This window comes from Aythya ferina, assembly GCF_964211825.1.
Source record: "Aythya ferina genome assembly, chromosome: 23".
Taxonomy (NCBI): Eukaryota; Metazoa; Chordata; class Aves; order Anseriformes; family Anatidae; genus Aythya; species Aythya ferina.
In genome coordinates, this window is record NC_140321.1 from 3872134 (window position 1) to 3895026 (window position 22893).

Genomic DNA, 22893 nt, shown 5'->3' on the forward strand with positions numbered 1-22893 from the left:
CAAGAATGCCTGTGCCAGCTAGGCTGCAGAGCAGGGGCTTGTACACTGTAACATTTGTAGAACCAACACTCCCAAGGTAAAACAAATCCAGTCATCCCTTGCTTGCTAGATAATTATCTGGTTTGTAGCAGATACTGTTAGGGCCTGCTCGAATCCACAACCAGTGCAGCAGCAGCAGTGTGGTATTTATAGTGCAGAGTCATTGTTGTAGCTAAGCACTAGCTCAGGTGTCTGTGTCCTCAACAGGGTTGGCTTTTCTTTATCCGTTGCACTCTTGTGTATTTTGGTAGCTAACCTTCAGAATTATTCCCCTCTTCTCAGTGCTGGGGAGCTGACTCTGCCTCTTGCTCAGTAGATGGAGAGGTTTTATTCAGAAATGTTGATTTATGAGAGTGACACGAATAAAGATGAAGAGAGGATCTTTTGGTCAAACCTAAAGAATAAAGCTGCTCTAGCTCATTAGTATTCTTCAGTAAAAGATAAATACCTTTAAATCAAGGATCTTGTCTTAATGGAGGAATTGTAGTTGATCTAGCTTTCATCAGCTGGAGAGGCATCTCTTGAAGTGTTGAAAAGGATTAGAAAACACAGTAACAGGAGAAGAGCAGGGGCTCTGTGTGTTTTTATATTTCTGATCTCAGTACCTAAAAGAGCTAAGACATTCTCTTAGACATACGCAGACAGACGTGTGGCTTTGTGGAAAATAAACCATGGAGCAGGAAATAGATTTTTACCATCCACTGTTTAAACAGAAACCAAACTATTGATTGAAAGGGCATGGTTAAATATTATTTTTTTATCAATGAAAATAGTTGCACGTAAAATACTGATGTACATTTTGGTGTTCTTTTTAAAAACAAACAATCAGCCTCTGTTACTGGGAGAAGTCTATATATCAGGGCTGATGGACAGTAACTCGAACAAGAATTTAATAGAAAGTGCAAAGGGAGTTATCCCATCCTTTTCCTCTGTCAGTGTTGTGGCTAAAGGGGGAAGATAGTCCAGGGATGACTAAGCTATTTTGAGACTTGATAGCTGTGGCAAGGTCATAATTGTTATAAAAATAAGAAGTCCTTGTGTTGAGTTCCTTTTTACCTTAGTTTCTCACATGTAAAACAGGATGATAGCACTTCCCTGTTCTAGAGGTGTGTTAAAATTTGAATGGGTTAAAAACGATGAGCTTAGCTGGGATGTTTTGATAAGAGAAACCTAGTACTTTTTTTCTTTTTATTATTTTTATTTTTCCCTGTCATATCCTGCTGCTTTGCTTTCTTTAATCTGATGCCTAGAGCTAGCTGGAGGAATTTCTTTCTAGGTGATGCTTAGCTTGGCTCTCATGGAGCAACTTAGTCAAAGGCTTGTCTTCTCTGTTCGCTTTTAGGCCAACTGCGATTTGAGACGGCAGATAGATGAACAACAGAAGATGCTGGAGAAGTACAAGGAGCGGTTAAATAGATGTGTAACGATGAGCAAGAAGCTCCTTATAGAAAAGGTGAGCAGGGGACTCACGGTTCATATGACTGAAAGGTTCTCTATCGTTTTTGTGGCAGTGAAAACCTCTTCTTACTGCTGTAATGATAAAAGACAACTGGAATTTTGTCTTGAATTACTTCTCTGCAAATAGTAATATAATCTGAAGACTAGAAATGTTCTGAATGTTTTGGTTTGGTTACTCTTCACTGACTCAGTATGATCTCCCTTGCTTAAGTGAAATAGTCTGAGCTCTAAGTGCAACAGGCATTAGGTTTGGTAGCTGGTATACCCAAAAAGCACCATTGTCCAGCACTTGCCATACAAGAGCAGTATCCCATTGTGCAGTGAAACTGCCAGATAAGCTCTGTGACATGGGCGAGCCATTTAAACCTTTCTTTCTCTCAAATGGCAAAATTGGCGATCATTGCTTTGTTTGCACAGCACTCAAAACAACATGTTTAAGACACTGAGAAAGTGCCAAGCTGTTGTTTACCAGCATCCAGTCTGCTTCAGTCTTGAAAGCTTCACAGATTTCCTTTTGGTGAAACAATAAGGGGGTTTGATTACTCTTTCACCTGTTGGCCAATTACATCTATTGTTTGTGGGCACTGGATGGGCACAAATACCAGGGTGCTGGCTAGTACACGCAGTCTGTTTGACTTGCTTTTGTCACAGAGCTGATTGTTCCTGGCTGAATGGGACTCCCTTTTCTGGGAGGATTTCTAACTCTGGGCTGTGTTATGTAGGCTTGGTGTACAGATAAGTCCTGTGTAGCTCCAGTGAGGAGCTTTGCCTGTTCATCTTTAATCCTAATTGACTGAAGCTTTGCTGCTCTCATCTCAGGCCTTTTGAAATTTCCTTTCACTTACTGAAAATACTCTTGACAGACACCACCACCAGTTTTTATGCGTGTTGGTGTCCTAATTGAGATCATGTCACTTCCGGGAGTAGTGCTTGTCTAGGATTGAACTGGCTGATCATTGTATCTTAGTCTTAACAGTGATTTAAGGTGCATTTTCTTCCTTCACCTCTTGTTTGAGTGAATAAGGGCCTGATCAAAACCATGCCTGAAGTCCAGCTAAGCTACTGATGCAAAGGGATGGTTTTAATCCTACTGCTAGATTGAATTTCAACTGGTGATAGAAAGGGCGAGCTGCCGAAGCAGTAATGGGCAAGGGAAGATGAGGCTGAAATGTCAGAAAAGCAGCTGTCTTACAAATGCCTGTCAGATCACAGAAGCACCATCAATAAATTTATCAGTAACGTTCAGCTGGGTTTCAGATAAGTGGCACTGGAATAGTGTGAAAGGTGATAAGGGTTAGAAGTTACTTAAAATACAGCATAACTCGGGGCTGCTGATTTATGGGTTTTATTTTAACACGTGTCTTATTTTGTTTTCAGTCAAAGCAGGAGAAGATGGCATGCAGAGATAAGAGCATGCAGGATCGATTGAGGCTAGGTCACTTCACCACGGTGCGGCATGGGGCGTCTTTCACCGAGCAGTGGACAGATGGCTATGCCTTCCAGAACCTCATCAAGTGAGGACAGAGTTATCTTTACCTTCAGAGCCAGAGAAGGAAAAATCTAAGCAGTTGTGTGTGTGGTGTCTTGCATGTCAAAATGTGAGAGTGGTGTGACCAAAGCATGGAAGGATCAGATAGGAACTCGGCTGCTGACAGCGGAGAATCTTTTAATGTTGAAATGCAAAATGTTTCCACTTAACTCCAAAGACTTAAAACTCGAATCAAATTGTTTGAGTTGGCCCTTGGGTTGGAAAGAAATCGGCTGCCCTGCTGGATATTCTCCGTGCACTTGGCTGTGTGGAGGGTGAAGGGGCAGAGCAAATCCTCACACGTATCTTGAGTCTATCAATTTGATTTGCTCCATCTGTGTGTGTTACTCCAGGAGGGCTACTTGGCTCTGTGTTTTCTGGTTTTGTTGTTTTTTTTATTTTATTTTATTATTATTTTTTTAAGTTAAAGTAGAAAAGCTTAAAAGAGAAAATCCATACTATTTAGTTTTTTTTTCCTCCTGGTAATGGTGATCAAAGGGGCTGCGGAAACCTAGAAATTGAGATCAGAGACCCTTTTATGCAGGATGTTAATGGAAATACCCAGTAAATTCCCACCTGGCCTAGACCTTTAAGTAGGACTTGGCAAATTAATTGCATAGAGAGAGCTATGTGTGATCCTTTAAAATCATCTCACTTTTCTGTAGCCTGGTATGGAGGCGCAGGTCTTGTGAGGTGTAGGTTGAGTACTTTATAATTCTCCCTTATTTGTGCAGTAAGACGTGGAAGAAATACTTCTGGAATTTCTACCTGCAGTCTCAGTCTATTTTTAAAATGTGAATTAAGTATGTAAATTCTCAAGTCATCTAAACTTGTAATTCCACGAATGCTTTTATCGCTATAAAATAACGAGGCAGTTTTAAGACTTGGAGTCTCTCCTCCAAGACAAAAAGACTATTTTTAGAGTGAAATTGGGAATGGTGTTAGTTACACTTCAGAGAAGTAAGGACAGCTTTAACTGTACCACTAAAGCATACGGATACTTTCTCAAACAGTGCCAGACTTCAGGAATAATTTGAACAGGAAAGTCTGAGGTTTAGAACAGAGCCTTCTAGGAAAAAGAGTGTGGAAACTTAGTGACTTACCATGGATCCCTGGGTTTTCTATGAGGTTAGCAATTCCTTGTTTTTGGATATCCTCTGCATGAATAAAACCTTTCACTTTACTGAAAGGTTTCTGTGGGCCAGGAAAAGAATCCACTTCTATGTGTGTATATATTTAAAAAAAAAAAAAAAAAAAAAAAGCACATCCCCCTTTTTTGTACAAGAGTGTTTTGTTACTAGTCTTAAAACTGATTTGAATTCATTGCTCCCGTCTGTTAAAAGCAGATGCTGAAGACAACTGAGTATATCCCATTAGTTTTCTGCTTCATGTTTTTTCTCCTCTCTTCTTTCCAGGCAACAGGAAAGGATAAATTCCCAGCGGGAAGAAATAGAAAGACAGCGAAAAATGTTAGCAAAACGGAAGCCACCTGCGATGGGACAGACCCCTCCAGCAAGCAATGAGCAGAAGCAGCGCAAGAACAAGACCAATGGAGCAGAAAATGAAACGTACGTTATGTGGCCTTCCTTGTGCATTGCAGAGCTGCGTGCTTTGATTAGAGCACAAAATATCTACTGGGAAATGGAATCTTGCCCTTGCCTCTAGGCTTCACTACATGCACAAATGAATAGTGTGGAATTAGCCTGGCATTCAGAAACATCTGGCTGCAGTTCTAAATAGTTTTCATTGGAGTAAAACAGGGATCATTGCTGAGTCCAGACTTTGTGTAAGCTTAACTACTTTTGAATGTAGTAGTTTTCAAACTTGATGCAACAAGAGTGCTGAAAAAGCGGTGTCTTTTTCTGAAGAAAATACTTCACACTTAATTTTGGTATCACTGCAACATGTCTCTTAAAAAAAAAAAAAAAAGCATAGCATTCAGAAGCTTTTATTTCCATTTATTTTCTGCTGAGACTTTTCATGCAATTAATTTGGTATACTAGAAAAAGATGCTCTACAAAAACAGTGCATTAAGCATTGAACTGTGTCTCAGAAGCAGTCCTTCCCAGATACTTGAGTCAGGGAAACAGGAACATTGTTAAAGTATTACTCTTTCTTCTAAAGGAGAAATTCCCCCCCCCCCCTTTTTTTTTTTTTTTTTTTTGGAATTACTGATACTTTGAGACTCCTGATGCTCTTCAAAGAGGAAAGCTTGTCTCACAAGAGGTTTCAAACATAACTTCTTTTTTAGAATTTTTTGTGGAAATGTGAAGTCAGCCTTTCACCAGCTTGTTTCTTGTTGGAGATCATTATTAAGTAACTTTATTGTAAATAAAACTGACTCTCAACATGCTGGTAAGCCACACAGCCTAATTTTCCTTTCTTCTTTTTCTCCCCATTCTGGGCACTCAGAACTTTCCCATAACTTCTGCAAGTCTCCTTTTCAGTCTTCATTTTATTGCTCTTAGCTAATACTGTAATTCTGGATGACACTTTTCTTTTTGCACTATTAAATCTCCTGGGTATGGCCTGACTTCAAAGTTCTTGCAGCCCTTTGAATTCCTGGTCTTTGCACTTCAAAATTGCATGTGAAGCAAAAGCTCCTGCTGCCTTTTTCAGTCACAGCAAAGAAGGCACATGATGGGTGAGTTGTGGTGTTCAGAATGCTCTCACCAGCCAAGGTGAGAGCATTCTCACCTAAATAGGATGCTGATAACTGCTGATAAGGCATGTTGTATGGGAGCGCACTCCATGCTTTCTGCAAAACTAGTTTGAGCAGAGAGATTTACCTCTTGCGCTGGCCAAGTGAGCTTAAACAACTCAATACGCTTTTCAAGGTGTGCTTTTGCACAGGGACATTGGAGAAGTAAGTTAAATGTGTTTGGATATTTTGAAGCGTTGCAGCTTGTTGCAGGAACATTTCATATATGAGGGAAGAGATAACACTTTCCCCATTTCTGTCAGGATATTTTTACCCATCAGGACGATGCAGCTGGTTTCTGGCATGTGCTGTAGATGTGGCAGTATGGGTCTTGATGTGCCTGGCAGTCGTGATATGTATCTGTGATACCCAGTGAGCTTCTGCCTATGGTTGTGAGCGTGCCTTGATATTATCTCCTAGCGCAACCTGGGCATGCTAGTGAGCCTTTTTGTCCTCCCTGCCCTTTCTCCCTGTTTCTTGCTGGTGTATCATCCTTCACTGCTACATTTCAGGGTTTTATCTTTGTGGTTTAGAAGAGCTGCTTGTGATGATCTCGATAAAATCAGTTTGCCAGTTCATGTGGAGTGTTTTATGTTTGTTTTTGTGAGTCAGTTGAAGCAACTACACTGAGTGACTACTTGCTTAATTGTTAGTTATCCTGTAAATGCGTTTGTTGGACGTGTTTCATGTACGAAATCTTACTGAATTTTGAGGGAAGTTATTTTTTGAATTCTTACAGAGGCTTTTGGGCAAGTTGAATCTGAATGTTTCTGAAACTTGAATGGGGAGTGGATAGCCAAATCCCTACATTTGATTTTGGTTTCCTCTTAGTTTCATGGTCGTTGCTGTGTCAGAAAGGAGAGGAAGGTTCCATTATGCAAATTTAAACATACTCTTCTCCAACCCTGCTCTCCGGAAAATGTCTATCTTGTGAATGAAGTTATTTTATTCACAGATACTAATCTACTGGGGCTTTTTGAGGTTTGCTGGGACAGCTTGGGCAACCTTAGAGTCTTCAGCTGCCATAGAAGGAGTGTATTTCAAGCCATGTTTCTGTGAAACAGGCAGTGTTTGTTTTCAAGCCCCCTTGATTTTTATAATGCTTTCTGCAAATGTAGCTATTTCAGGCAGTATTAGCCTGGTACTCATTACATCTCTTGCTTAATGAGTAGACTGTCGGTATTTAGCTCTGTATTCCTCTTGCACATAAGAAGATTTGGAAAGTTTGTTGCTGGCTTATTCAATTGTCTTTTTGTTCCTTATGAGCAAGACCAACCAAAGACCTAAACTTCTGGGAAGGCATTTGGAATTAGCTGAATCTGATCTAAATTCAGGCTGTCATGTTTTTCTTGTGGAATAGCGCACTTTTATATGAAATAAGACTTCACATAAGCTTTTACAGTACCAGGTGGTTTTTGTAGGTATCTTTAATTTGTAATAAGCAGTTCCTTATGATGGAGATTCTTTCAAAGGGAGCTTGGTTTGAGAGTGTTATATCAAATCTATCTGCTAAGAACTGCTTTAGAAGTAATTTCAACTATGCACACTCTGCATTATCAATGGTGGAGGGAAGTAGGGTATTTCAAGATGAGCACTTAATCAACTAAATACAGTCATCTCAATTTGCTGTGCGGTGAGCTGAGAGCCCATGGCCCTGAGTAGACAGAACTCGGTCCTCTCTTTAAACAAGGTGTGACGTTGATTCTGTGGAGACCTTATATGCTAACCTTTGTGCTAAGTATTACGCAGTGCATAACTGCTGCAACAGGAATCCTTCTGGAATATGGTTTGAACTTAATTTAGGTTAAGGGTATGTGTATATATTGTCGTGTGTTACCGTGTTTACAAAGTAAGCAGATGCAATTGATACCGACTTGATAACTGGTTCACATGCATGATGCTTTTACCAAATTTCATGTTGACAGCCATGAGAAAATCAGTATAATGATTTGTTTTGTAACTTTAAAGATCTCAGCACATCATTCCACTTCACTAGTGATGGGATCTGTCACTATTTTAGTGTAAGGCTGTACTTTGCCACTGTTGTACACGGCACACTTTGTTTATAAAAGACGCTGAAAACATTGTGAAACTTTGCCTTTTTTTGACCACCCACTTAGGATGGAAACTTTACACATCATTTACCATCAGCAAAAAGGGGATTGTTTCCCTTATTCCATTGTCTCTACTAACTACATACGGGGTCAAAGATGAAGTGAGCTTTCCAGGGTTTCCCTGAAGCCACTTCACAGCCCGAAACAGAAAAAAGTTATGACTCCCAGTTCACTGCTCTGCTTGCAATGGCACGGTAGCCAGTTGTTCTGCTAATGCTGAATAGATGGGCTGAACTATCATGTGCTTACTACACAGAAAAAAATGAGAGTCAAACAACGAAACAAACTTCAAAATGAAAAATAAGATGTTGAATACTGAATACTTGTGCTTCAGTGTTCCATGCTTAAATTGTTTTAGGTCACTTTGTTATGATCCTGTCACTATCCTAAATAGTTGTTCTTAGGGAATTGAATTTGAAATTGATACGTGTTTTATCACGGTCTCCTTTACTTAATTGCTAGATTGCAGAGTTTACAAAATGAAGTCCTGCTGGGTGTTGACATACACTGTGTAGTTGTTGTTTCCTTAGGAGAAGGTGTCTACTGCAACCTGTATACTTTGCCACATGCATTGAAACTTGACATTGGATCTGTCACTTCTATGCAGGTTGACGTTAGCAGAATACCATGAACAGGAAGAAATCTTCAAACTCCGACTAGGTCATCTTAAAAAGGTAAGAACTAACTGCAGAAAAGGCTTTTGGGTAGGTTCTTGATGGTTTTCTGCAAACAGTAGCATTTTTCTGCAGAAGTCACTACTCTTTGTTTGATAAGAGGTTTTTGTTGCTTGAAAAGGATGTCTGGGGTTTCGTAATACTATTTTCCAAGGAACTAGTATTGTACTTTACTTCAGGAAATGGATTCTGTGTTGTTACAGTCAAAATTTCATTCAGGGAGCACCACAGTTTCAGTGCATCTTATACTGCCACCAGCGCCTGCCTAGTGCTGGGCTCTATATGCTCCAGGATGGAGGACCATAAAGGAAGGTACCAAGGGAACGAAATCACAAGAACACCACAGAAATTGCAAGCGTCAGTGGCTTTCTCATTTTTGTCATGTCAAGTAACCAGTGTTATTGCTAACAGACCATTAAAACCTCTTGGGCTTTTGAATGTGAGTAGTGTCTAGGTAGCTGTAATGCGTATTTGTTTTCAAATATTCAGTAGGAGCTGCACCTGCAAGTGATTTTATATTTAAGTAAGCCATTGGTCCATTGGTTACCATTTAAAGTGAGTGCAAAAATGTAGGAATAAAACTTCTGGGACACTTCAACCTATGAAATTAAAAAGTCTTCTGCCATTTCCCAGTTAGCTGTGATCTCTATTAAGGCCAAAGAGTTTTCATTCCTGGGTGAAACAGAGAGGAAAAGTGCAAATGCACTGCTAGTCTCCTTTTCCCAGGTGGTGGATGAACTCTACACTTATTTTTTTCTGTAACCTTGATGCTTAAATTGAATGCAAGGCCTCATTAATGCTGCTGTACCCCTCATTATTTTCAGTGGCGAGAGAAAGTTTAAGCACACATGGAATCTGCTGGCTCTCTGCCCATTGTGTTTTATTGTCCAGTGAGTAAAGATACGTGATATGGGCAGGAGTATGCTAAAGGCATACTTGCTCTACAGCTTCCGCATTGCTGGAATGGATTAATTGCAGCTCGGTCTATGCTGGCATGTAGTATGCCACCCTGGAATAGAGGAATCCATTAGGAAATGGACCTTAATGGAAAATGAAGTAATGTTCTGGGATTGTGGCATTGTCTGAAGCTGTGCTTATCCTTCTCCACTTTTGGAAACCGGCTCATTCTTCGTGCCTAAAAATAGAACAAGTTGAGAAGGAAAGGAACAGAGTCACAAGACAAATGGGTAACTATGTCCCTTGAGTCATATGCACCAAATAATGCTGCTCAAGGCACATGTTTTAATTGAGGTCTGCGACTGTCCACAGTGATGTGAATTCTGGTCTTGTGTTTGAGGGCGCTAGAGCTTCCAGCTCTACAAACGCTGTGTTGAGACTTTGATGTGACTCCTTCCTTCACAAGGGAAGGAGCAGGACCACCACAGAGATGAAGCTGTACGTGTTCCTACACAAGGCAAGGGCTCTCAGCACATGCACTTCATCACTCAGTTGCTAGGCTTAAAGTATTCTGGAACGAAGTCTTTCTAAGAAGTATAAAATCTCTGTGGTCCAGAGAAAAACTCTTTGGTTTTGAGAAGTAGCAGCTGCAAGTTCTTTTGGGTCATGTGCGGCTTATCAGTCACTCCTATCCTATAATAGAGAAAACAGCCTCAGTTAAAACTGGAGGGTTTCAGGGGGAGGGTTCCCTCCCTGTTGGCAGCATGAGGCCGTGGCTGTTAGCCTGGTGTTGAAGAGGCAGAGAAACAAAAATCCAACCAGGTACTAAATAGCCCATTAAACTTACACTAATATGTTGTTCTTTTCATAATAAGACCTGCTGGCCACTGCAATGTGTGTTTTATGGTATTCCTGCTGCTTAACGTTAGACTGTTTATGTGGTTCAGCTTGGCGTCAGGACTTTTACTTATGTGTGAACGAGTCTTTACTTGCCTTACCTTTGTTAACCGAAGCATGCTGTCCATTCAAGTGGTGTCTTACAACAGAAGCTTTTGACTAACTTCCATTTTTGTTTTAGGTGGCTTTTAAATTTCTAGATTAGAGAACGTACGACCCTGAAATGTGTTGAAGCTTATCGTAATGTTTATGTGCTGTGATGGTTTTCAGAGTAATCATCTGTCAGAGATAAAAATGGAAGCTAGTATTGGAAATGTTCTTTTATGTTAAGTTAGAGCCATGCACTTGCAATGTGGAAGCCAAAGCATCGAGCAGGCCACATCATCCTGTGTCCTTCAAGCATCCCTTTTTTTTTTTTTATGGCTTTTCAAAGTCCAGAGTCTGTACTTTCTTCAGAAAAATCACAATTTTGTTATCTGCATAATTTCACGTTGAAGCCCAGGGTAACAGCCTCTGTATTTAGAGCACATCTTTGTAAAGTGTCATGCCCCACTTTTTGAAGATGCGATCTTAAAAGGTTTGTCTTCACTTACGGAATTGAGAGAGAAGGAGGGGGGTTTGGCTCTGTTAATGTGCAGTCTAATATCATGGGGCTTTTTGTTATAAGGTCCCAGGTGGAATGCCTCTTAATTAAAATCTTAAAAACAGAAGACACAAAGATATGTCTGCTCCTGTCCATGTATAATTTTAAACAAAACTGTCCAGTCAGTTTGCATTCCTTTCATCTTCCACCTGACTCTAAGTTAACTGTGAACATCAGTTTAATCTCCCAAACGAGTTATTTGCCAATAACATCTTTACAAGTGGAGTTACGTTTGTGGTTCCATAAATCAGGCAGAAATGCTAACTGCAATATTGTAAACAGCATTGTGTTTTCCTTTTGGAAACGTGTCTTTCCCTTTCCTTGTGCAGGAAGAAGCAGAGATCCAGGCAGAGTTGGAACGGCTAGAGAGGGTTAGAAATCTACATATCAGGGAATTGAAAAGGATACACAATGAAGATAATTCACAGTAAGCGCATGGGAGTCATAAACAAAAGTGTATTGCAAATTTTGATTTGTCTCCCTCAAAAATGTCAAATACAGCATCTTTTTTAAAATTTCTTTTACCTTAGTATGTCACTTGACTGGGGGGCTATAATCTTTTATCAGTACAAAATGATCAAATATTGTCAAATCTTCTAGCCATTATGATTTTATTTTTAGACTTGATATAAAAAAATGTTTCTTCACTGTATAACAGCTGTAACTTATTGTGCAGTAGACATCATTATTACTGTCAGTGCTCCTAAACTATGTCTTTCTCACCAGATTTAAAGACCATCCAACGCTAAATGATAGATACTTGTTGCTACATCTTCTGGGTAGAGGCGGCTTCAGTGAAGTATATAAGGTAAATTTGGGGTGCTGGTCTGGTGTAATCTGAATCTGAAAGAAATGAAATGAAATACTACTATAAGCAGAACCTTGCACTCGTTTTCGCAGCAGTATGTGTGTGGCTGTAGAGGGAAGAAAGGAGGACAAAACAAATGTTACATCTGGCTTCTATTAGACAGCAGGCTTGAAATTTTTAGGTTCTGCTCTTGTCCTCAGAGGTCAGTTTTCCTACAAATGTATGTTTCAAGAAAACATTGCACCAAGTCTGCAAGTTCTGTAAGGACAGAGAAACAAAGCATTTGTTTCTTCAAGGGCTGCACGCATGCATACCTTACGTGGCTAAGTTTTATTGAGTATGGCATAGCAAGTCTTAAGTGTCCAAAAGAGAAAATAGCTCCAATAATAAATAAGAGCAAAGCCTTCATTTCCTGGGGGTAGAAGACTTTTTTTCTTGTCTGTTTTTTACAGTTTGAAGTAGCAGACTGTGTGTGTAGTCCTTAGAACTGAGCATTACTTCTGTGTGTCAGCACTCTTGCATGGCCACGGCCTGTGATACATCGGAGGTTCTTATTGATTGACAATTGCAATTTAGAGCCTCTCTAGTTGTAAATATTCCCCATCTGTACCTACTGTTCTTTAATTCATGTTGAACTTGGATGGAATTAACATAACTATACCAGTGCAAACATGGGAAACATCACAGTGATTGATTTTGATGCAGTATAACAACAGGTATCCAAACCAGGGGGCTCAGGTAGCAAAGAGGGACAGCGATCTGCATGCAGTGCCTCTGAATTTCTCTTTGGGGTCTCTGCTGACTCAGTAGAAAACCTAGGCTCTGCAGGTGAAAGGTGAAAGCACGAGGGTATGAATGCTTCATACCTGACTGTTCTTCAGAGTTCTAATTGCATTACTAAGACAAAGAAATGCTTACTTCTCTTCTCCAGGGTCTTGGCCAATCTCTTAGGCACTAGCAGTTGAGTATCCAGCTTTTGAGCTGGACACAATTATCTTTGTTTGTTTGCAATAGGAGTCTGTCCTGTCCTGTAAATTATTGGGTGTTTCTGCTCTCAGACAAGGTAATAGGCTTCATTCCTCCAAGAACACAATTCCAGTGGTTGATTCTTTAAAGGATGCCTAAATAGTGAGAGACTGGAGGGAAAAAACACAGCACAAAAATTACATGGTTCAGCCAATGAATTCTCTAGCTTCTAAATAGGCTGAAACGTTTTGCTGCAAGCTGGAGAGCTGAGCTACCTGTGTGAAACAAAGTATTAAAAAATCACGTGTGTGTTTTGTTCTGTTTTTAACTGAGTGTAGAAAGTAAGTTTAGGTGGTTTGGGGCATAATGGCAGTCTTTCCCAGTGTGATTAAGTGGCTACACTTTGTTAATTTGGCCTCTCTGATCCCATTGTAACTCTCGTAGTAGAATGTCAGAATAAATGCAGCACTGGTTAGGTCCCATAGGGAAGGGTCAGATCAAAGCACAAAATATTCAATTGTTTTCAGAGTTGCTTGGTTTCATTAGTGAAACTAATTACATCAAAATGTGGGTTTGCTCTTCACTCAGTGTGTTGTAATGCTGATTTCCTGGGTGGGGATATTGGTTTGTTAGAGCTTGTCTGCGTTAACTTGAAGCTGTGATTCCTACTGATACTCAGCTCTTCTCTCCACAGGCATTTGATTTAACAGAACAGAGATATGTAGCTGTGAAAATACACCAGTTAAATAAAAACTGGAGAGATGAGAAGAAAGAAAACTATCACAAGTAAGTAAGGCTGTAAAGCAGACAGATGTGTTTCCAGACTCCTCCTGTATTTGGTTATTCAGTGTCTGAACAGGCTGCCATTTTTTTCCTGTTTTGCCATGTTTCAAAAGCTGCTGTTTCTTTTAGTAGCTACTTCTAAAAGTTCTGTTCGTATTAGAAATGTCTTCAACATATGCAAAAGCGTGTTCGTGTGTACGAGCACTGTGACACGAGGTTTTAAAACACCAGTAACACTCTACAAAGAAAGCTTTAAGGTGGCTTCTCCTCTCCAAAACATGTAAGCTCTTTCAGAAAAAGGGTGCTGGTGCCCATCTTCCAGGTACACACCTACATTATGCTCACAGAAAGATTTCACTTTGTTTCCTAGAATACTTAAGCTTTTCACAGATGATTAGGAATACACTTCTATGTCATGGCCTAGAAGAGAGGTAGAGGAAGTCTTAGGTACTGGTAACTCGTGCTTCCTAATGCCATGGATTAGAGAAGCGCTGCAGAATAGCATCCAGGCTTTTTTTTTTTCCTGACAGAACTGCAGAGATAAAGCTGTGATCTTAATTCCCCAACAAGTCACTGGCAAAAGCTAAGCTGGAATTGAAGCTTGGAAACTGGACAGTTGAGTGTCCTGGAATTTTTCTAGAACTTGCTGATTTTTGTATTCAGCTATCTTGGATCCCATAGCAATTTATTATGAGATTATTCTGTTTTGGCAAGCAGTACCGTTAATCAGGATTAGTTATTTTGTAGTACTGCCAGCACTTGAGAATCTGATGTACTTAAATTCTGTGGTTCTTCAAAATTGTTCAGAGCAATCTCTGATTTGCTTGCCTTTTCTCAAGTTGTCTGAATAATGTGCATGGGTTTGTGATTGGACTTGGAATGCTGAGTGGTATGTCTGGGTGCTCTATCTGTAGAACTTAGAATTAAGTCACTCGTATGACTAATGCTCAGACTTTCCTGCTTTCAGACATGCGTGTAGAGAGTACAGAATTCACAAAGAACTGGATCATCCTCGAATAGTTAAGCTATATGACTACTTCTCGCTGGATACTGACTCGTAAGTTGTGTTGTTGTGTCCTTTGACTCAATTTGACCCACTCGCTACAAAGTTTTTGGTATCTCAAAAGCAGAGTCCTGAATATATCCACACCATGCAGACTGTACTGCAGAGATGTCTGAAGCAGTTTCAGTATGCACAGGTTTCCTAGAGATGTGATGCTCTACTAGTAAATCCTTCTCTTTATTGGCCTGGGTGCATGCCCCAGTGGATACAGCTTTCCCCTTCTGCTTCTAGTGCTAAACAGGGCACATCTGACCTTTGCACTGTTGAGCACTAAGGACTGTTCTCCTGGTGGCCTATTTTTAGAGAAGGATTAGTAGGCTGGAGGGCTCTTACTTTGAAACTTTGATCAAATAGACGAGACTTGCAGACAAACAACAACAACGTTCTGGTTTCTATCTGATGCCTTAATTACAACTACTCCTGTTTTGCCTCCAGGTTTTGTACAGTGTTAGAATACTGTGAGGGAAATGATCTGGACTTCTACCTGAAACAGCACAAGTTAATGTCGGAGAAGGAGGCGCGATCCATTATCATGCAGATTGTGAATGCTTTAAAATACTTAAATGAAATCAAACCTCCCATCATACACTATGACCTTAAACCAGGTATGCTATGCTGCTAGCTGCTGTGCACAAGGATGCTTGTTAACTAAAGGTAATGGGTTATAAATAACATGGGAGCATTTATTTTGGTTAAACAGCGAAAGGGAGACAGTCCTGCTTGGGAAAATTAACTTGCATCAAGAGAAAACTAAAATGCATAGAACATTCTGTGAAAAGCTTATTGTCTCCCAGAATTGCAACATAAACAAGGAAGTAACATTCCAGAAAAAGCAGCCTTCTTGTTCAGAATGAGCCCTTGAACCACCAAGTGTCTGTTTGGTTTCTCAATGACCTGCTTGTGTTCTGTATTTGAGGGCTTCTGTTATTATTGCTTCATAAAGGTTCCCATAATTACTAGTGTGTTTTCTGTTCCCATTCTTCTGACTTACTCTTTCTGTAATCATCTGCCTGAAAACTCGGTAGCAGAAGCTGGCTTGGGAGTGTTCGTTTTTTCGTATCACATGAAAGCTCACAAAGCTGAGGATATACAGTCAAACTGTTTGCTCAGGTCTGCCTTTTGATTTCAGTAACGTCTACCAGGTAGAAGGTCCTCTGCAAATGTAGGTGTTTCCCTTTAAAGTTTCCCTTTTAGCATTGGACGGAGTAGTGAGGGCAGAAATGAAAGGGCTCCCTTTTGGGTTACAGATAGTGGCTCCACTGCTGGTTACTAGTCCGGTAAAATTCAACCACCTCTTCAAAAAGTTCTTTGGTTTGCCTCCCTTTACTGGTGGCACTTCATCAGTAAGTCTTGTGTAACTGGTATGTGATGTGGTTTATTGCATCAGCACGAGGAGTCTGTACAGGAGGTGGTGCTGTTGCTCTAGTGCACAGTTTCTTCCCCCAGCTGTTGGCTGCTCTTCCGCTGCAGAGCTCTGCCTACAGTTGTCTAAAGTTGTGATTCATCCGCTGCCATCACACACAATTCTGCTGCTTAACTGTAGGCTTTGAGAAAAACAGCAATGATCTGACTGCTTGATCCCTGATGGATTTGTAGAAGACTCTTGCTTAAGCAGTAATTGTCCTTTTTGAGCTTAGAAAGCCACTGGGGAGCACTGCCAGGAAGGAGAGTGTTTCTGGCTGTTGAGAGGCTGGGGCAAGTCAGGACTCCTGGATAAACTGAGTCATAACTGTGTATGTGTACTTCCTTCTCTCCTTAGTCCTCCTTTTTGACCTGCCCTTCCAGCAGGACCTCTGAGAGGGACCAAAACAGCACGGGCATCAAGCTGCTTTGGAGAATAGGGCTCGTAATCTGAAGGCCCCAAGTAATATTGGGCAACTGAGTCATTTGAGGATGGACAGATGAGATCTAGCATTCAGTAGGAGCTGAGTTGTCTTTGAAGTTGTGTATTGAATGGTAAAACACCTACCCCAGGCTGCTGCAACTCCCTGGGTTTTGTAGACTCCATGTTCCCTTGTGCAGAGAGCCAGAGTTCAATGTCATTTTATTCTTGCCTTTCTCTGCTAAATGTATATCCTAAGAGCCTGTTTCCTTCCTCCGTTTAGGTAACATTCTTCTAGTCAATGGTACTGCATGTGGAGAGATAAAAATCACCGATTTTGGACTTTCCAAGATCATGGATGATGACAGCTACAACTCTGTTGATGGCATGGAACTGACATCGCAGGGGGCTGGTACTTACTGGTAAGCATTGCCTGGGGCACCGGCAACTTACAGAGCTGACACAGATCCAAAACTGTCTGTAAATTATTCTTGATCTGTATGTGCTGCCATTGTCTGTGACAGCTTGAGACGCTGGGGGTTTGAGACCCTGGAAACCACTTTTTCAGTTGACACACACAGCTTCTTTTGAGGCTGGCAGCTTTTTGCTTTTCAATCTGTTTGTGTTTATATGTTTGAAGACCACCTCTTGTCCAAAGTGCCCGGTGAAAAATTGCACGTCTGAGATAGCCAGCTCTGGAGTGGAATTTGGCTGCTATTCTACAATGCATAATGGCACAGTCTAGCAGTTTGGGGGGGGAGGAGAATGCCATGCAGGTACATCAGGGGGAAGGAAGGAGTATTCTTCTGAATTGATGGTACATCAGGGTGAAATAAAGAGTATTCTACTGAAATGATGTGAAAATCCTGGGTGTTAGCTCTTACAAAATATGTAAGTCTCATGGTGCTATCTATAGCCAAACCTTCACTTGTAAGCATCACGTGAGAGATGTTTCAGTAATACTTTACCTCTGATGCCAGTTGTTGGCACTGCATCACCCGTAGCTGAGAGCAGGACCTATGGTGAGTACCCCGAATGTGTTTCTTAGAAATCACCCAAGCTGCAAACTATCACTATGAGCAACAGTTGCCCAAACATTTTCTAAGGCCTTCTGTATTGCACAGGTTTGTTCCTTTCCTAAAACTGAAACTAGTTGTAGTTTGAAAAAGGCTGGGTCTCTGAGACATGGCATCTGAGGTTGTGTTTCTAGAAACACGTACTTTGGCTGTGAATTTCTATTGTGGAATTGTTGGCCAAGCTTTTTTAACAACAAATGCCAGTTTCAAAGATGAAAGAAAGAGAGGCTATTTTGTGTGTGCTGTTGAAAAGAAATTGACTGTGCTGAGTAGCTCAGACTGTGGATGTCTGGGCAGTCTTTGGGATCGTGGTTTCCAGGAGCTGGTGTGCAGTGGTGATCTTGAAATACAGGAGCCAAAATCTGGTCCTGTGACTCACAAGCCAACATCTGATCACAGAAGCTTGTTCCTTCCTTTCGAAAAAAATGACAAAGTATTTGGAGATATTACTAATAACTTGTTGTCACTTCCTCCTCATCAGGTATTTACCACCAGAATGTTTTGTAGTTGGGAAAGAACCTCCAAAGATTTCAAATAAAGTTGATGTCTGGTCAGTAGGAGTTATCTTCTATCAGTGTCTCTATGGCAGAAAGGTAAGAACACAAGTAACTCCTTTCCAAGTAGTGATTCCCAAACCTTTTGGAGGCAGCCCTGACTTCTGCTTCCTTCTCCTTGCCAGACTAGAAGGTGCTTCTGCCTTGTCCCTGCCGCATTAACACAGGCTCTGTCTTGGAGCTGATGGCAAGGAGACAATTTACTAGGTTGTGTTTTGTTCTACATGGCAATTCCTTCAGGAACAATCCTCAGAACATCTCTTTCCACTGGACATGTTTCCAGTGAGGCCCTTACAGGCAGGACAAGTGTGTCATTCAGGGCCAGACACCGGAGGTTCCTGGTTTGGCATTGCTTTGTGATGCTTTCCATGTGTTTTGATGTTCTTCTTCTGAATGCCGAGTCTTTGTAGAGCCAGGTATTCCTTGACAGCTGCAAGTGTTTTAAAATAAAAAGTAGGCACAAGGACCTCCTCTAGAAGTTTTTAGGATGCCTTTTGGAAGGGAAGAGTCTGAATCAGGAAAAGACAATTTGTCCTGAGAAACAGCTATCTTATTTTGATTTTGACAAGAAAATAAATTGATTGGGGCAGGAAGAGGATTCCATCAACACTTGTGTTCCCAAGTCCTTGGTAACTGAGTGTTGTGAAAGCCTGAGTTGCTAAACACACTGTGTCTGCTTCATGGTGTCAGCGGAACCGGCCCAGCAGAGGTTGAAGTAGGTGAATCTCCTGGCTGCTTGGGTCGCTGAAGGTCCTTGACATATGCTGGTGCTGACCCATGAGGTCTGGAAACAGATGGAGGTCCCTCCTGTCTGAGCTGGAGACACCCCAGACACGTTCCAGCTTGATGTCCCTTTTGACCAGTTTAAAAACAGGAGCAGTGCGTCCTGCTCATCTGGCAGGAATCTGCAGCACCTTCAATAACATTCACGGGCGTCTTGCCTGGAAAAATGCTGATGTCAAGTGATGATTAACAGAAGTGTTAAGGTTTATTTAAGGTCTGTCATCAACCTTTAACAACCCTCTTGTATTTTTTTGGTAGCCGTTTGGCCACAACCAGTCACAACAAGACATTCTGCAGGAGAACACGATTCTGAAAGCTACCGAGGTGCAGTTCCCTCCAAAGCCAGTAGTCACGCCAGAAGCAAAGGTAAGTTTTGCTGCAGAAAATTTGATCACCCCGTGCATGCTGTTCAGCAGTCGGCACTGACAGTTCCTTTCTTACGGTTCTCCTAAAACTAGCAAGGAATTTTGTGTTTTATGCGTACCTCCTACAGAGTGCTCTGGGACTTTGCATCGTTGTAGTTGTCAGCCTTGGGTTGAAGGGAGCACAGCGTGTGCCTCTCCCCGTGCTTTCTCCTGATAAAAGATGAGCTTCTGGCATGGGAGCTGGGCTGTCTGTGCAGTCACCAGGGAAGGAATTTCAGTGCCGGGGCTGTCAGATTGGCCCAGCTCCCATGGAGTTATCTATCAAAGAAAGCTTCCTGTTCATGTTGGTCTACTGATTCTTGTTTCGCCTTTGGGGTATCTGCAGGCATTTATCAGACGCTGTTTGGCCTACCGAAAGGAGGATCGGATAGATGTCCAGCAGCTGGCCTGTGACCCGTACTTGCTGCCTCACATCCGCAAATCTGTATCCACAAGCAGCCCAGCTGGAGCTGCGATTGCATCAACCTCTGGATCATCCAATAACAGCTCTTCAAACTGAGACAGAGTAATAGGCCAAAAACTGCTTGAGAAACCGGCAAAAGGACTTTCAGAAACAGCTTTGGAATAGAGGAATCCGCAAGGGTCTCGAGAAACCTGTACCAGGTGCTTTTTTTCTCTTGCTTTTTTCCATCCATAGAGCATGACATCAACTCTCATCAAGAAAACCTTCGGCATCTAGGCCAAGCCATGTGGATAGGAGATGGCTTGAGGTTTGTCCAGTAAACGACCGCGAAGGGTGGCTGCTCTGAGCAAGGAGGGGAAACTCAAGAAAATACAAAAAAGACATGGTTTCATGTACTGTGAACTTCTGAACATGCAGCCTTGGGGAATCCAGGACGCCGTGTGTGCTTCATATGAAGAATGTGGACTTTGGAAAAAGACTGGGCTAGTCCAGTGTTGATATTTAAACATTGTTCTTTTTCTTTTAATAAAGTTTAGGTAACATCTCCTGAAAAGCTCGAAGCACCAAGGTTCAGCTGGGGATGGTATATGACTCTTTGCCCTTTGGAGGGGAAAAAAGTTGATCCTGCCTGTTCATGGCACTAGAGTTAGTGTTTTACCCCTAATTAATTTCAGTTTTTTAAAAATAACAATTTTTTGGAAGAAAACAGTTTTCTGGTCTCAAAGTGAAACCCGTATTAGCAGGTCCGTGGCAGTGTCCGTTCTGCAGATGGCACAGCTCTCTGCTCCCTTGGGGTGGCCTCTTACAAATAATCACCTTCTCAGGAGGGCCGTGGAGCCCGTAGGCAGCCTGTGTAGATCTCCTGTGATCAGAGCGGATCACGCGTCAGACTGCCACTAGGTTTTCAGCTGCTGCTTCATAGATCTCACAACGGTTGGTTGCATCTTCTTAATTTATTTGAAGTGCTGTTCTTTTTGAAAACATACCCTGACATGCTCACGACGTGCTCTCTGCTCTTGTGAGCGTGATAGCTGTTGACTGTTGAAAAGGCAGGCAGTGAACGGGAAGGAATCTGAGCACAGCTCAGGTGCGGTCTGTGCTCACACAGTACTGTACATATCTTGTTTATGTTACAAAAACCTGAAGCTGAGGAAGGCTCTTACCAGTTAGGTGACTTGGCAGGAAAGCTGCCTCTCTCCCTTAGCATTTTCCTTCTAAAACTTGTTGACTTTTCTAACTTGCTGTCGTTACTGCGTCAGATTACAAATAGAGGAGATAATGTTCTGGAAGGGAACAAACACCCAAATATTTTTGTCTCCCTTCTGTAATCTGCCCGGAGAGGTTTTACACCTTCAGCTGGAGCCTGCCTGCTGTGAAACACAAGCCTGTTGTCCCCAGTGTGCCCCCTTTTTCCCCCTGCGTTGAAGGAAGACTGAAAACACACACAAAAAGCGCAGCACTTGAACATGTGGCAGCCAGGTTGGAGTGTTTCTAACATGTGGCAGGAGCTCGTAGCCAGAAAAATTTAAAGATGCAGTGTTCCCGGCAGAGAGCTGAGCCGTACACTACTTCAATCCAAGGTGTTTAAAAAACCAAATGGTCGCGTGCACGCTTCCTAACCCGACACCCAGACCACCGTGTTGTGGACTGTTCTCGGTGCGGCACCTCTGGGATCAATCCTGCAGCTCCAGCAGCACGTGGGCTGCTTTTGGGGGGCGCTCAGTACCTGAATGCTGCTCTCGTGGTAAGCAACGTTCTCCATCTCGCGCTTTTTGAGAGAACTAGCACGTGTCTGCCTTATTTGTAAGCCATCATCTGCAAACATCGCGCTTAACCTGTTCAGGAACTCGAGGTTAACTGAAAATTGCAGGAGTCTGTTGAAATTGAGCAATGGACATGGAAAGCGTGGAACTCTGTTGCTTTGATTTTTATTACTATTTTTGTAGTGACTCTTGGGCTTTTAATTGGATGTATTCACTTGCAGCTGCGTTAGGGTGGTCTCTAAACTGTAGTGTTTTAAACAAAGAAAAGAAATACTGCATCTTTAAATACTCAGCCATAATTTCTTAGCCCTTTCCATCGCTGCTGGTCTCTTCCAGAAGTTAACTGTTTAGCAAGCAGTGATTCAACGTGTCTATCCAGCCTCTGTCGGGCAAAATCAGGGTTGATGCTTCGTCCTGTTTGCTGAAACGGATGATTTGGTGTCTGTCCACATCGGGGAGAATTCTAAAAGGGTTTTTTGTATCCCAGCCCCGTTGTTTCTTGGACATACAGTGTGTGCTATCTCTGTGGGTGTGATTAGTTTTGTGTCAGATGCATTTATTCCTGCTGTGTGACACCCATTCAGGGGCCATGGGACCGCGTTAGCCTTTTCTGGGGCTGACAGCAGTGAAGAACCCTGGTAGAATTTTAGCGGCGACACCTTCCTTGTTAATACGGGTTTCACTTCCAATAACAGACCCTATTGCCACACTGTTCATTTACTTAAAGAAAAGTGTATGAAGAATTTGTAACTTAAACCAGGCCAGACTGTTTTGGCTCTACCCAACAGATGAGACATGGATATTAAAATAAGTTTTAAGAAACTGATTTGCTTGGCTCTTTCTGTTTTTGCTCTTCGTAGTGCTGGCAGGAGCTGTTTGAGGGGCTTGGGGGGTGCCAAGACCGGGAGGAAGGATGGAGAAGGGCGGTGCTCAGCAGCTCAGAGCAGTGGGATCTCTGCCTCACAGGAGGGAAGCGTGCCCTGCACAGGCTTTTATTGAAAATTACCAAGTCTTGTTTAATTACTGATACCGATCTGGTTCTGGAACGGGGAAGAAGACATCAGCTTGGGGTTAATCCCTCATTTCTAGCAGAGCAGTAGCTGCCTTTAAAAGCTGTTTATGTGCAGGCCACAAAGAAACCCTCTTTGTGCCTGCTGATGAAACTGTCAGCCTCCCCCTCTGCCCTGGCTGGCGATGCTGCGAGCTGGTGGCCACAGCCAGGCCCCGGGACTGCAACAAGAAATTCAGCTCCTTCAATTTCAGTCTCGGCAGCTCTCAAACTACACAATGGAGAAGGAACAAAGACCTTGGCAGCCGAAGGCAACGAGTCTGCTTCACCCACTGAGTGCCAGCTCCTGTGCCCAGCTCCCTGCGGGCGCACTGCGAGCACTGTGCGAGGTATCCCCGCAAGGTGACGCACCCGACCACTGCAGGACAAGGGGTGGTGGGTGAGGATTCCTCTCCTCCTTATGTCACCTGCTGTGCGCTCGGGGTAA

At 42.1% G+C, this 22893-nt stretch overlaps 1 protein-coding gene across 7 annotated transcripts in view; it reads left to right on the forward strand.

Moving 5' to 3' along the window:
- The window catches only part of TLK2 (tousled like kinase 2), a 44763-nt gene extending 22540 nt beyond the window's left edge, over nucleotides 1-22223 (forward strand). For all 7 annotated transcript variants that reach the window (XM_084496161.1, XM_084496166.1, XM_084496167.1 and 4 more), the window contains 13 exons: nucleotides 1382-1492; nucleotides 2875-3011; nucleotides 4441-4593; nucleotides 8448-8514; nucleotides 11281-11378; nucleotides 11678-11759; nucleotides 13420-13511; nucleotides 14476-14565; nucleotides 15007-15176; nucleotides 16677-16815; nucleotides 17951-18062; nucleotides 19065-19172; nucleotides 19557-22223. In XM_084496161.1, the coding sequence (XP_084352287.1) occupies nucleotides 1382-1492; nucleotides 2875-3011; nucleotides 4441-4593; nucleotides 8448-8514; nucleotides 11281-11378; nucleotides 11678-11759; nucleotides 13420-13511; nucleotides 14476-14565; nucleotides 15007-15176; nucleotides 16677-16815; nucleotides 17951-18062; nucleotides 19065-19172; nucleotides 19557-19730 (1533 nt within the window). In that variant the 3' untranslated portion in view covers nucleotides 19731-22223. The remainder of the gene's footprint in view (nucleotides 1-1381; nucleotides 1493-2874; nucleotides 3012-4440; nucleotides 4594-8447; nucleotides 8515-11280; nucleotides 11379-11677; nucleotides 11760-13419; nucleotides 13512-14475; nucleotides 14566-15006; nucleotides 15177-16676; nucleotides 16816-17950; nucleotides 18063-19064; nucleotides 19173-19556) is intronic.
- Nucleotides 22224-22893: the final 670 nt, after the last annotated feature.